The following is a 14,399-nucleotide window of genomic DNA, read 5'->3' as shown; positions in this document are numbered from 1 at the left end:
AGCCGAGGCGTTGAGGGGGTCCGGTTTGGGGACCTCAGCATCGCGTCTCTGCTCTTTGCAGATGACGCGGTGCTGTTGGCTTCTTCAGGCCGTGATCTCCAGCTCTCGCTGGAACGGTTCGCAGCCGAGTGTGAAGCGGTCGGGATGAGGGTCAGCACCTCTAAATCCGAGTCCATGGTCCTTGATCGGAAAAGGGTTGAATGCCCTCTCCGGATCGGGGATGAGATCCTGCCCCAAGTGGAGGAGTTCAAGTATCTTGGAGTCTTGTTCACGAGTGAGGGGAGGATGGAGCGTGAGATCAACAGGCGGATCCGTGCAGCGTCGGCAGTAATGCGGACCCTGTACCGGTCCGTTGTGGTGAAGAGAGAGCTGAGCCAAAAGGCAAAGCTCTCAATTTACCGGTCGATTTACGCTCCTACCCTCACCTATGGTCACGAGCTATGGGTCGTGACCGAAAGAACGAGATCTCGGATACAAGCGGCCGAAATGAGTTTTCTCCGCAGGATGTCCGGGCTCTCCCTTAGAGATAGGGTGAGAAGCTCGGTCATCCGGGAGAGACTCGGAGTAGAGTCGCTACTCCTCCACGTTGAGAGGAGCCAGATGAGGTGGCTCGGGCATCTTATCAGGATGGCTCCTGGACGCCTCCCTGGGGAGGTGTTCCGGGCATGTCCCACCGGTAGGAGACCCCGGGGACGACCCAGGACGCGCTGGAGAGACTATGTCTCTCAGCTGGCCTGGGAACGCCTTGGGATCCCCCGGGTCGAGCTGGATGAAGTGGCTGGGGAGAGGGAAGTCTGGGAGTCCCTCCTAAAGCTGCTGCCCCCGCGACCCGACCCCGGATAAGCGGAAGAAGATGGATGGATGGATGGATGGATGGATGGATGGATGGATGGATGGATGGATGGATGGATGGATGGATGGATGGATGGAGAAGATCAGGGGATGCTTGAGAATAATTGTCAATTTTTGCACATGTCCTGAATGTTAATCACCTAAATGTTGAACAGAGGCTGAGATCTACCGGAGTCAAATTCCTTGTTTGGCATGCCCAAACATGGCCAATAAACTTCTTGAATCTTGAATTAAGCACATCTGGTGTGTGCATGCATGTGTGTGCGTGCGTGTGTGTGTATGTGTGTTTTTGTGTGTGAGAGAGGGAGAGAAAGAGCCCCTCAGTCTTTTTGTGGCATCTTGTATGCATGAGAAAAAATTAGAAATGAAGCACTTTGTTACGTCACCCTTATTAGCATGCCCGTTTCGCTCTCACGTATTGCCAACCAACACCACATTAACGTGTGCGTGTGTGTTTAGGAGCAAGGAGTTTTATCGTGTTCTCAGTGCCAAACAGAGCTTTCCACTCTACTATGTTCCGCATGTCTGAATACAGCATAATTTCATTAAAAAATGAGGTCACATCCTCTGACACAACAGGCATCAGATGTTCAATTAGTAGCTTCTACTTTAAAATAATATTTAAAAGCGTTTTACGGAGAGTTGCTGTAAAACAATAATTACTACAGACAAGGTTCACATGCGCTTTCGAGTGAATTAATGAAATATAAACAAAATCCTCAATTCATATTCAAATCTGGACCTTGACTATGAGTTGTGTCATTGTATCTTACAGGTCTCCTATGTGAAGGCGATAGACATCTGGATGGCAGTGTGTCTTCTCTTTGTCTTCTCTGCACTGTTGGAGTATGCTGCAGTTAATTTTGTTTCTAGGCAACATAAAGAGTTGCTACGATTCAGGCGATATCCCAAGAAGAGCAAGGTACTCAAAGATATGTACGGGGGAAAAATAAATACTCCAATATTGGAGCATTTTTCTGTAGCTGGACAATGAAATAGTGATTCATGTTATCTTTTAAGCATGTCAATTTAAGGGCATCAGGCTGCCCCCCAGTAGTGAAATACTAGTACTTCATTCCCTTGCTGCAACATGAAATGAGAACTCTGTCACGTGCCGTGCCAGAGACGATCGGCCGGCAACTTCCCTCAGCCACACCCCTTCGTTATCGTAATGTCTGTCACCTGCTCCCTCTTATTATCTGATGTATTTAAACCCTGCCCGTTTGTTTCTCCCTGTCGGTGTCTACTGTTGTCTCCCGTCTGTGTCCGTGCCTAGTGCTCCTGTCAGCTCGTCCAGTTTCCCCGCTGGTCTTGTGTGGAGGCTCACGGTCAGATTCTGTTCCGTGTCCGAGTGGACTTGTGTCTGTCTGTCTGTTTGCTGGCCGTAAGTCTCTATCCCGTCTGTGTCTTCATTTTCCCCACCTACCTCCCTTCCAACTCCCTTTCCCTTTAATAAACCCTGGTTCAAGCTGTATTTGGTCGTCCTGCTCCAATCATTCCCGACACACTGAGGTTTCGACTTCTATTATGACTGAGCATCCATCCATCCATTTTCTGAACCGCTTAGTCCCCACGGGGGTCGCGGGCGTGCTGGAGCCTATCCCAGCCGTCATCGGGCAGTAGGCGGGGGACACCCTGAACTGGTTGCCAGCCAATCGCAGGGCACACAGAGACAGACAACCAATCTCACTCACACTCACACCTAGGGACAATTTGGAGTCTTCAATCGGCCTACTAAGCATGTTTTTGGAATGTGGGAGGAAACCGGAGTGCCCGGAGAAAACCCACGCGGGCCCGGGGAGAACATGCAAACTCCACACAGGGAGGGCCGGAGGTGGAATCGAACCCGCACCCTCCTAACTGTGAGGCGGACGTGCTACCCAGTGCGCCACCGAGCACTGACTGAGCATGATTAAGTTTCCTCACCTTATTTCTGTTGTAGCGAATATGGGGTAATTAAGGATGAAATTAATTAACTAAGTAACTAATTATTAATTAGTTAGTTAAATAATTATCCATTTTGTTAGTGGTGGCAGAAATCTACTGCCAGCGGTGTAATCAACTGCCACTAGGGCACCACGTTGTTTTTTTTCTTAATAGTTTCAAAAAAAGTTTAAATTAACGGAAACCTGAAATCAGTTTATTAATCTGAAGGAGGCTACAGTTAATAAATGAGTTTGGTTAAAAAAAAACTTAGAGGTCCAGCCAGGCCACGTAGAAAGAAGGTTGAAAGAAAAAGGCAAAAATAAAAATTGGAAATTGGAAAAGGCTGGTTTTGCACAGCACGTGGTCAGGGGGAGTTCTCTAGTAGTGCCGGCCTGGTGATGCACACCCGGCTTTTGCAATGTTCAGCCTGTTTTAGGCCTCAGAAAGGTTTTAGCACGCTAAGTCCCCCTATTGCGGAGTCGGTCAGGGGCCGACGTGAGCTCACAGTCACGGCCTTTGTACAAACGCGTGGACCAGTGCTGGCATTCAGCCAACAAAGAAAACAGGTTTCCCAAGTGAGACCACGTGCCAGCAGAGTCCAGCCGCGCCCATGGGTGAAGGTCGTAAAACAGGCCTTAGGGAGATAAGCTAGCAAACAAAGAAAGGAACGAGAGAGTGGAGGAAGTGATTTGTCTTTTATAGTGCAAAAAAAAAAAAAAAAAAGGGAATCCGGCCTCCGCTTCACAGATAGGCTGAAGCACTCTGTAATCCAATCCGGTCTTTTGAACAGGAGGAGTTAGGATCACCCATTCCTAAAATTGAAATGTGCAATGATTACTTTGTGCCTAAAACTAGCTTTGAAATCTAATCAATGGTCACATAATCCACCATGAGTAAAATCTGAAAAACATTGTACATTGTGTTTCTAAAATATACTACGTACCTCATATTCCAATAGGTTAATTAATAGATCACTGTATAGAACATAATCAGATACAAATTAAGAAAAATTAAAAACGGAAATGAAATTCTCTCAAAGTTCTCCTCAAAATTGCATATGCATGCTTATTGAGGGGGGTGAAATGTTTGATATGTGCATGCACAGGATGGGTCTTCAGACAACTCCTGTGGAGTTTAAATGCCGAGGTGATTGTCGCTACACTGTGTTAATTAATGCATGGCTCTGCATGGCTTCATCGCAGTATGTAGTTTTGTTTTTTTCACAAGCCATCTAAACAAGATGAGCATGATTTGAATCTTTGTTTTCTGGGAGCATCCAGCATTCAGTCAACATGCAGATTTCACATTTACTGCAGATAACACGTTTACTTCTTTCAATGTATTGGAAAATTAATAGAAGTGGTGGACTTTTTTCCATTAGAAGTTTTGCATACGAATTAGAAGGCAATTCTCTTTTAGATTAAACCACTTCTTCTCGCTGAAAATTCTCTTTTAGATTAAACCACTTCTTCTCGCTGAACAAAACAAATATATGATAGCAAATGATTGCAAAATTTTAGAAAATGACAGTGTATTTCTCAAGCAATTTTCTCCTTTTGACTTCTGCCTACTATTTGAGAAAATGAAGTTTTTAACTAACACAAGATAATGATGTAAATGAGAAATTTTGTGTGTTAGTGGAATACTGGACTGGAAGAAAATGATTTTAAAAAAGGAAGAAGACATACGTACATGTGTAAGATCTTATTTTGAATGTAGCTTTACCATGATAATTAAGGATGGAAAAACATCAGTCTAAAAGATATATACATTTCAAATTTAAGTATCTGTAATTAAAAGTGTTTTGTAAATTTTTCTAAAAATGTAGCAGGTAGTTTGAAATTCAACCCACAGCAATAAAATGTAACTATAATTGTAATTGTGTAACTATAATTGAATGACTTTACAAATGTAACGAACACGTATAATACCTTGACTGAATGAATGAGCACTCCGTACTTGGTATTTGTGTTGGATGCACCCCCCTTCCCCCTTTTTGGTTTCTCTTCGTTGATCACTGGTGTGCATGCTGTCAACTGGTAGAGCGGTGGAGGTGCAGTTGATGCAGATGCGCTAGTTGAATCCCTCCATCATGTAAACGTCAACAACGGCCTCAAAGCATCAGACCCTCTCTATGGATCTATCACCAACATCTACAGCAGCAACTGCAGGGTAATGAATGGCACAATACATTGAGTGTGTTGGCATGTATTTGCATGTGCATGTGACAATGCAACGAGTTTATTGTCTTTCTTCACCAGCATTCTGCCGGCAAATAAAGCTGGTTGAGAGGAGATCAGGGCATAACCTTAAGGAGGGTATTAATCACAGAAAAATGCAAAGACAGGGAAATATCCTACAGTATATTTAAAATCATGCTGCACCAAACATTTTTGTCATGTATTTCTACAAGTATCTGCTTGTATTCTAAGCAAATATCAGACAAATCTAAACACTGAGGGCCTGATTTACTAAATTCCCCAATAGTGTGTGCTAAATTGCATGTCACACTAACATTGCGTGCACTGTAGGCGTGTTACACATGATTGACATCTTTTATTTAGACCCTGAATAAGGAATTGCGTGTTCACCTACTCCAACTGATTCAAGATTCAAGATTCAAGAGTTTTTTATTCGCCATGTTTGAGCGTGCCAAACAAGGAATTTGACTTCGGTAAATCACAGCCTCTGTTCAACATTTAGGTGACTAACAACAACACTCAGGACAGGATTGAGCGTAATGTTGACAGGGGTAAAAATGGTCAAGCATTTAAAAGAGGATTTTGCACTTTAATTTAGCGCACATTGTTTTTGTCTTGGAAAAATGCAAAATAAAGGTTGTCGTGATGGAGTGGGAAGTGTTGGTTGAAGAGGTAAAGAAATGTGAGGTGTAGAAAAAAAAAGATCCCTCCAGTAAATTTTGGGGGAAGCCAGCAATTCAGTAAAAGCCGTGTTGTCCAGAGTGCACAGCAATCGGATGTGCATATCCTGCATATCATAGTGTTGAAAACTAGGACAGCAGACCCATAAATGTGCTCTGCAGATGCCAGCTGCAATTGACACTGTGAAATGCAGAGAAAAAAGGAGGTTTGTCACAGGTGAGACTATGGCCTAACACCTCGAGACTGGCTCAACATTTAGTTCCAGAATTCCGTTGTCTCCATTTTTTTTTTTTTTATTCTGGCATTTCAAAAATGTTTACCCAAGCGTCAAGGTTTTCGCTGCCCCCTCTCATCATGCCTGGACGACAGAGTGGTGCCACACTGTGTGCCACTTTTGACCTGCGTATCAGACATGGTATTTTAGCTCAATCAGCTACACAATTTGGTTCGGGATTGACAAATCTCACTTTGCATGCAAAATGAATCTATTTTCTTATAGTCCTCGCGGGAACCTACGAAATGAACCTCACGTTCATTTTGCCCATTTGGCAAATCCTCTGAGCACCCGGTTAGCAGATCAGCATCTACATCTGTTTGTGTGATCATTCAAGTTTGCAAACGTTTATGCTGGCACAAACCCTTAGTAAATCAAGCCTCTAGACAATTAACAGACTGCTGCTTATTTGCATACTGTAAAACACAGTAAGCAGACAATTTGAACTTGCCATATTTAAATATATGTGTACCCACAATTTTACAATAAAGCAGCGATGCCCAACATTTTCACACAAAATACTTGTTTTTTTTAAGAAAAGCTCAGGATCTACGGTCTACAATTTGTACTGCACAAGATCTTTCCTCATCAAGAATACAAACAGGGTAGTTTACCCAAACAATCTCTTTTGAGAAGGTGGCAAATCTTTGATTGAGAAAAATATTATATTAATAGGAAATATTGAAAATGTCAGGTGTCAACAAAACCCTTATTAACTACACAAATCATGTTTTAAATGACATGTTAAATGTTTTAGCTGTCACTTGAATGTATGTAAAATGTTGCTGTAAATAGGAGGGGAAAAATATGGAATGACTTGTGGATCTTTGAAGAAAAGAGTGGGCCAAATTAATGTACTATTAATTATTTGTTTACCAAAGCAAACTGCCTTTAAAATTAGACCAAGTGTAATGTCAACCAGCATCAGACCACAAATTATTTGGCTTTGGAGGTTTCACTGTTTTGTCCTTTAAATTTAAGAATAAAAATTTGAAGTTTATGAAGCACACAAAAACAGTGAGATTTCTACTGCTCTCTTCTGTCCAACAGGAAGGGGAAGTGCATGAGACCAGAGTGACCTCTACAGCTGCTGTAACCTCCACTCCCAGCAATAGCAAGGACTCCAAGGCCACCACTAACAATACTGTCACTGCACCCAACACTCAAGGAGCCACGGCAAACACTGCTCTGAAACGCCCGGGCGTCGCTTCAGGAGGTGGGAAAAGCATGGAGGAGATGAGGAAGTTATTTATCGACCGAGCCAAAAAGATTGACACGGTGTCGAGGGCCGGTTTCCCCCTTGCCTTCCTGTTTTTCAACATATTCTACTGGGTTCTTTATAAAATACTTCGCCATGAAGATTTCCATTATCCATAAACAAAGACATTTGTGGGGACATGTTTTCTTCCTTTATTTGGTCACATTTCCTCTATCATGTGACCTGTGACCTCAAATTGCCCCAATGTTGCCACAATCATAGATGTACAAGAAGAAACAAGCAAACAAAGATGTAAGATAATCATGATTTGGTCATGTTGAAGACAATTCGGCATGACTCAGATGGTTATGTTTTTTTTTTTTTTTTTATGAGAAAACAGGGTTTGAGATCTGTGCTTGAAATTTCAATGCCTGATTTCAATTCAGTGCCTACTTCATTTTTGAGGGTCTGTATTGTTTCATCTCCATCACGTTCAAATTATGATCACGTGCTTATATTAAATTAACACCAAAAACAACACTCATGCCAGAAAGGCAAGCAGGCAAACACATGGCAGAAGAACAAAAAAAATGGAAGTGACTGTAAATCTACTAATCTTAATTGATACTTTGGCCAGTTTTTACATTTCACAGTTTCCTAGGCCAGCCGAGAGACAGTTTATTCGATTGAGATTTGCAATGACATCCGGATCACAATGGCTTTGTGCATCTAACCAGTTTACTTAAATTTCCGTAACTGACGCAATTCATAACTCATATGTTTAAGGCCTGATATGGTTTGCATTTGTACTGTTTTTTCCTGATTATACTGCCTCGTTCTCTATCCAGACTGAGCCACATTGGAGGAAAAAAAAACACACCAGAATTGGGTCACTTGAACCGTTTCGCCTAAATCCAGCCAGACTGTTCTTGACTTGTTTGAACTCTGTCCACTTTTTGCTAATTACAAAAAAAGTGCACTAATTTTGAAAAGAAGTGAAAGATAATAAGAACTGATCTCGTAGGGCGGTGCCCTCGCTCGCGCCCTCTTTTGATGAGCCACCACTGCCGGGAAGCTTCTGGAATTCTGTGAATTTCTGCAAAGGTTGGTCATAAAATGAAGTCTCATCAAAATCACAAGAATAAACACAGAGTTTGCATGAACTAATACCACACAAAGAATTATTTGTTTCTTTTTTGGGGGTGGGGGACCTGGTGTGAATATCTCTCATGAGGTCTTATGACAGCATCTCGGATGGGTTGAGGTCAGGTTTTGTCTTTGTATTTAAACTAAAGTTGTATAACGATGGAATAGGTTACACAAGTGTCTAAGAGTCTTGATGTTCATCAGTCTATGGTCAGACGAATTTGTTGCTTCTCTTCTAATGTATGGCTATCAAGTAAAGGGGTCTGCAAAAGGTAAAAAAAGAACCAATTCTCTAAAGACGTGGAAATAACTGGCAAACCCCAATGTTTGTTGACAAATCTACAAGCATCAAACAATAATGAAGTTCATGGGAGAACACCAAGGAGGGCATTTTGAATTTTGCTAACGAGCCCTTGGCTGTTTCACAGCACTACTGTAAAAATATTCTGTGGACAGATGAAACCAAATTGAATTGTTTGGGAGGAACACACATTACAACACCATGTGTGAAGGGAAGCATGGTGAAGGGAGCTTCATGGTATAGGCGTGCTTTGCTTAATCAGAGGCTGGACCGCCTGAATGACCATTGAGTAGCGGAAAGTCGGACTCAAGGATATGCCTGCCCGTACCATGTCTAAATAGTGACACACGTAGTCTAATGTGATTTTTGACAGATTTGATCGGGGCACAGACAGACTCAGAGCTCTCCGGACGTGTGTGGATTAATAAAATTGACAACAGCGGACATCATAAATGCCAACTATTTAATTCGCTAGTGATTACCACCAAATGTAACGATGTTACCACCTTGTGTTGTCTGTCGCCACACTGGCTAAGAGCAATGAAAATTCTCTGGCATGCCTCATTTTCTGCACAGAGCTATCTCAATAAGAGACGTTAGGGTGCTCCATATAAAGGGAATTCGGAGCCACCTTTATTGGCGGAGAATGGTCAGCTCTGTTCACAGCGGAAACTGCTCCTTTTTAAATACAGTACAGTATGCCAGTTTGCACTTGTCTGCAAAACTACCAACTGCTGATCTAACCCACATCAACTCTGGATTTGTCAGAACACAAAAATAGAGCTCATACACTTTGACAGACTTTGTCATTCAGAAAACTAACCTAACCGTTAAGATCTGCACAGGTGTATGACACACAATGAATTTCATGGCATTTGGCTCAGCGCAACATTTAAAATATGAATTTAAAAATGTGGTACAGAGAATGGATGAATGAATAAATGAATTAAAATTACATGTATGCAATTTATGTATATACGTATGCAGCAGTAATTAAATGCTACATAAAGCGTTCAGAGTTAATTCAAAATCTGTTTATCTTTTAAACATGTATTTGTATTTTAAAATATAGTAGTCCATTTTCACCTCCCCACATAAGCAGTTCTGGTCGCAGTTGGGTTCTTGTATTCCATTTTTTTTTAAGGTTTTATATGATATACGAGCATGACTATTTGTTTTGAACACTTTCTATTTGTGTCTTTTTAAATGTGTACAAATAAAGATGTCACACCAAAGGGCAGAGTCTTACAAGTGTTTCATATTATTGCTAGCTGGAAAAGTCAAGTTTGTTATCACTTGTTATCACACAGACTCACGGCCAGCAAAAACAGACAGACCGACCGACCGACCGAAGTCCACTTGGACAAGGGGAAAATTCTGACCGTGAGCCTCCAGACAATCCGGGGGAAAACCAGACAACAGGAACACCGGGCGCGGACAGGCACGGAAGACAACAGTAGACACCGACAGGTAGAAACACACGGGCAGGCCTTAAATAAGAGGTAACAAGAGGAAGCAGGTGACAGACAATACGGTGATGAAGGGGTGTGGCTGAGGGAAGTTGCCGGCCGAGCGTGCTCTGGCACGGGCGTGACAGGTATGAGATTTTTGGTGAAATAAAATGGAAGCTGTTATCTATAGAAATGTCCCATCATAATCGGGGGAGATGGGAAAAAAATCAGTTTACCATAGTAATCTGAATCACAGTAGCAGAGATCAAGACAGGACAAAGACAAAGAAGAGTAAGCAGTCGCCGTTAAAACTGACACTGTAAACCTGTGTGTTAATTCCTGTTAGCTGTTATATAACTCATCAACAGTCAGTTTAGTTTTATCTCTATCACTGTTTGGTTAAATTGGTGCACCATGGAATTTCAAAATCCTCAAAATTAATATTAATATTCTGAATGACCATACAAGCGTCATACAAGCGTAGAATATAATTACTATTGATTAGCAATAACAAGAACAAATTTAATTACTAAAGATTTTAGAGACACTTCATGATGAATGAAGATGGTGTAACATAATTTGGGTTGCAGATGTGTCTTGCAGAACATTCTGGCCCTTGAACACGGACACAGTTTAACACGTTTGAAAAGGCACAAACAATGGGGAGAACATGCAAACTCCACACAGGGAAGGCCGGAGCTGGAATCGAACCCGCACCCTCCTAACTCCTAATCAGAATACTAATTCAAATCGATGTGGATGTCTTCATTCTGGACACAAAGTTCTGCCTTTGCAGTTTGACTCTATTAAATGTTATTTTAAATGATCGTTTTCATTGATGTGCTGCTCTAATTTCAAACATCAAAATTGATTCTGTATTCACAGACAGGTAAGATGAGTGGAACCGCAAATACGGTGGCTCTTTTCCCAGTATTTTTTAATGAAAAGTAGCACTCAATTTCACTTGATGAAAGTGAAAATCCTCAAAATATTAACCTTTCCTTGCTAGATTTCCATTGTAGTTTCATTCAATTAAAATTATATTTATTGCACTATATGTACTGTATACATGATAGACTCATTTTGTTTATTGGTATTGTTTCAACAATGAACTGGCTCTATTCTGATTTTGTATTATTTCTTCAACTGTGGTCCAAAGGTGGTATAGGTGTTTGGATTTGTGGGGATTTCACTTTATCACTTAAATACAAATCTCTGAGAGGTTGTGATTTTATAAGAGCAAAGAGCATTTTTAATTAAATGTCACTTTGCGTGATTGTTGCAATGATCATCACTCATATGACATCATCATTGTATTCTTCAAAGAAAGCCACACTGAGGCAGGTGAAAGACAAATTGTATTTGGGATTATTTGATTGATTGATATATCTTTATTTCGAACATATTTAAAACAGAAAAACAGAAAAATAAAAGAAATAACATTTTAAAGTGCCATATTTAAGTCCATGAAACAAACAAACAATAAACCAAACTGAAAAAAAACAATAACAAAGAATGCTCAAAAAGGAGTAGGAGGAAGCATAGCTTTTTAGATTCCTGCCCCTTTCTCACTTTATCCATCAAACTAATGATTCAACATATAAATCTACAACAGAACACAAGTAGACACACTTTCACACTTATTTTTCTGTTTCATTTTTGCTTGTGTGTAGCCATTTGGCATTTTTAGCCCTTGTACCCGCTAAACAACATATTTTTGTATTTTTTTTTTTAAACTGGTGGATATTTGGACTTTGCTTGAGTTCCTCATTCAGATTGTTCCATAGTTTGACCCTGGTAATAGTTATACAGATACCTTTTAAGGTTGTTCTTATGTTTAAGATTTTGAAGTTGTGATTCCCCCTTAACTCCCTCCCGAATCCTAAAGTTTTGGATAATTTCTTGTAGTTGTTTTGCTTTTCCCCTATACATGATGATTGCTGTTTGATAAGATACTATGTCAGTAAATTTCAATAGTTTGGATTGTATGAAAAGTAGTTGACTTTATGAATAGTCCTTATTGCTCTTTTCTGCAGGATGATAAGAATAGAATAGAATAGAATATTGGCTGTAGTGAAGTTTTGTAAGTATTACCCCAAACCTCAGCACAGTAATGCAAATATGGTAAGATAAGTGAACAATAAAGTGTCCGAAGTGAATGATAATCCAGTAGTTCTTTTGCTTTGTATGACTCCAATGCTTCTTGAGATTTTGGACGGTACGTGTTTGATGTGTGGCTTCCGACTCAGCCTGTCCTCCATTGTAACCCCAAGAAATGTGTTTTCCTGCACCCAATTTCAGTCCCATCTATTTCTATTTGTACCTTTATGTTCGCAGTGCCTTTGCCAAATAACATAAACTTAGTCTTACATGCCTTTAATGATCAATTGTTCCAGTCAAACCATATTTTCCTCATTTAACACTGATTCCACTTGTTGGATGTTATTACCTGAACAAAACATATTGGTGTCATCTGCAAAATTGACGAGTTTTAATTCTCTAGATACTTTGCACATATCATTTATATACAAAATAAATAATTCAGGGCCCAATACTGACCTATGTGGGAAACCACAAGCAATATCCAAATATCCAGAGCTGTGATTACCCATCTTTGCAAACTGTTGCTGTCCTCTCAGATAATCCTTTATCCAGTCTAATACTAATCCCCTTATCCCATATTTTTTCCAGTTTATTAAGGAGTGTGTTATGATCAATTGTGTCAAAAGCCTTTTTGAGGTTGATGAATACTCCTATTGCATGTCTTTTGTTGTCTATTGCATCTGTGATTTCCTCGATTGATTCCATTAAAGCCTGTGTTGTTGATCTGTTAACCCTAAAGCTATATTGGTTCTCTGCAATTAATTTATGTTTTACCATGAATCCTTCCATTCTACTGTTAAAAAGCTTTTCCAATATTTTTGAGAGTTGAGGCGATATTGAGATAGGTCTGTAGTTTGTAAAGTTGTGTTTGCTCCCAGTTTTATAAAGCAGAATGACATTAGCAATTTTCATCTCCTTTGGGAATTTACCAGTTAAAAATGACAAATTACAGATGTGCACAAGTGGCTTTGAAATCCCCTCAATGATTTGCTTTACTAATGTCATATCAAATGCCATTGCAGGCATTATCACGATACATTTCATTAAACCCGTGTTGGAAAAGTTCATTTTCTACACAAGCTAGTTGAAAGTTCAATACACGAATTTTAAAATAAACTGGTTCAGTTCATAGTTCATAATTGATTTTTTTAAATTAAGTTCATCATTCCAAAAATGAAGAGTTCGTAGTTCTTTTTTTCCCCCAATCAAAAAAAAGAAGGTTGCTGTGAGCGTTCACGAAGCAAAAATGTGATACGTCCAGTTCACATTCATTCAAAATATGAACGAGTTCATGAACCTTCATTCATTAAACGCGTTCAGGTATAAACAGACACAAAGCAATAAACAGATAGACAGACCTGCTTCAGCAAACTTTCAGTACCCTTAACATATAGTTAAGGATCACCTTTCTTTGTGATCATGAGGCCTGTCTCATTCCAACAAGGGGAAGATATAGTAAAGAACACCACGCGATAGCTTGGCTTCCAAACTCCCCAGGAATAAACAGGAACCTTTTCAGTCCTGCCTTGAGCGAGTTGCTGTGGTAGATAAACGTGATAACCATGCAAAAATAATTACCCTCACTGCAATTAATGTATTTTGGACCAATAATAATAATAAAATGTTTACAGATAGTTGCTAAAATGACACTCAATGCAATTCGTGTATTTTGGACCAATAATAATAAAAATGATAATGAAATATCTTTATGTTTAAAGATAGTTGCTAAAATCACAATCTTTGTACACATTATAAGCAAATGCGACGTCACTGTCAAAAAAGATGGATGAATGGATTGAATTGTCAAATTATTGCTGCAGGGCTCTTCCTACAGTGTATTGATGTTAATTGCTCCTCTGAGTAAGTTGTATGACAGATCATGATAGATTTAATACATCAATAAGTCGTTAGATCCCCCCCGTGTGGTGTGAATCTGTAGAATGTGTTTAAAGGGTGGTTCTAGTGGCCATAGGACATACTGAAAACATGTGTTTTCATTGGCTGTTTTGGCAAAATGACCAAATATTATTGATTATTATAGCGGTTATTGTAAATTGTGACTGTAAAAAAATTGTATTGAAAGATGTGTGAGGTGAAACAGGATAATTTATCAAACTGGAAAATTAACTGGTTAGTTTTTATTATCCAATAGCATTGTTGTTAAAACGACAAGTCTTTTGTTATAATAGGGTTCTTTTCAAACAAGGTTAAAACTGATACACCTAAAATATAAATCGTATTCAAGTGAATAGTAGTAAATAGAGCT

At 39.9% G+C, this 14,399-nt stretch overlaps 1 protein-coding gene and 1 long non-coding RNA gene across 8 annotated transcripts in view; one reads left to right on the top strand and one right to left on the bottom strand.

Annotated features, from left to right (window-relative positions):
* Nucleotides 1–14,278, top strand: part of glra3 (glycine receptor, alpha 3) — a 166,161-nt gene extending 151,883 nt beyond the window's left edge. For 4 of the 7 annotated variants that reach the window (XM_068650583.1, XM_049721544.2, XM_049721541.2 and 1 more), the window contains 3 exons: nt 1,628–1,774; nt 4,822–4,950; nt 6,985–8,295. In XM_068650583.1, coding sequence (XP_068506684.1) covers nt 1,628–1,774; nt 4,822–4,950; nt 6,985–7,311 — 603 coding nt within the window. In that variant the 3' untranslated portion in view covers nt 7,312–8,295. Of the gene's footprint in view, nt 1–1,627; nt 1,775–2,128; nt 2,327–4,821; nt 4,951–6,984; nt 8,296–9,889 lie in introns of those variants that run through there. The other 3 variants (XM_068650584.1, XM_068650585.1, XM_068650586.1) reach the window with 3 other exon arrangements.
* Nucleotides 3,484–10,064, bottom strand: LOC125969482 (uncharacterized). The gene is made up of 2 exons (XR_007481593.2): nt 9,962–10,064; nt 3,484–4,943 (listed from the first exon to the last, which is right to left on the bottom strand). It is a non-coding gene; the product is annotated as an uncharacterized lncRNA (long non-coding RNA).
* Nucleotides 14,279–14,399: the final 121 nt, after the last annotated feature.

This window comes from Syngnathus scovelli, chromosome 5, assembly GCF_024217435.2.
Source record: "Syngnathus scovelli strain Florida chromosome 5, RoL_Ssco_1.2, whole genome shotgun sequence".
NCBI lineage: Eukaryota > Metazoa > Chordata > Actinopteri > Syngnathiformes > Syngnathidae > Syngnathus > Syngnathus scovelli.
This window is presented reverse-complemented; position numbering and strand designations above follow the sequence as displayed.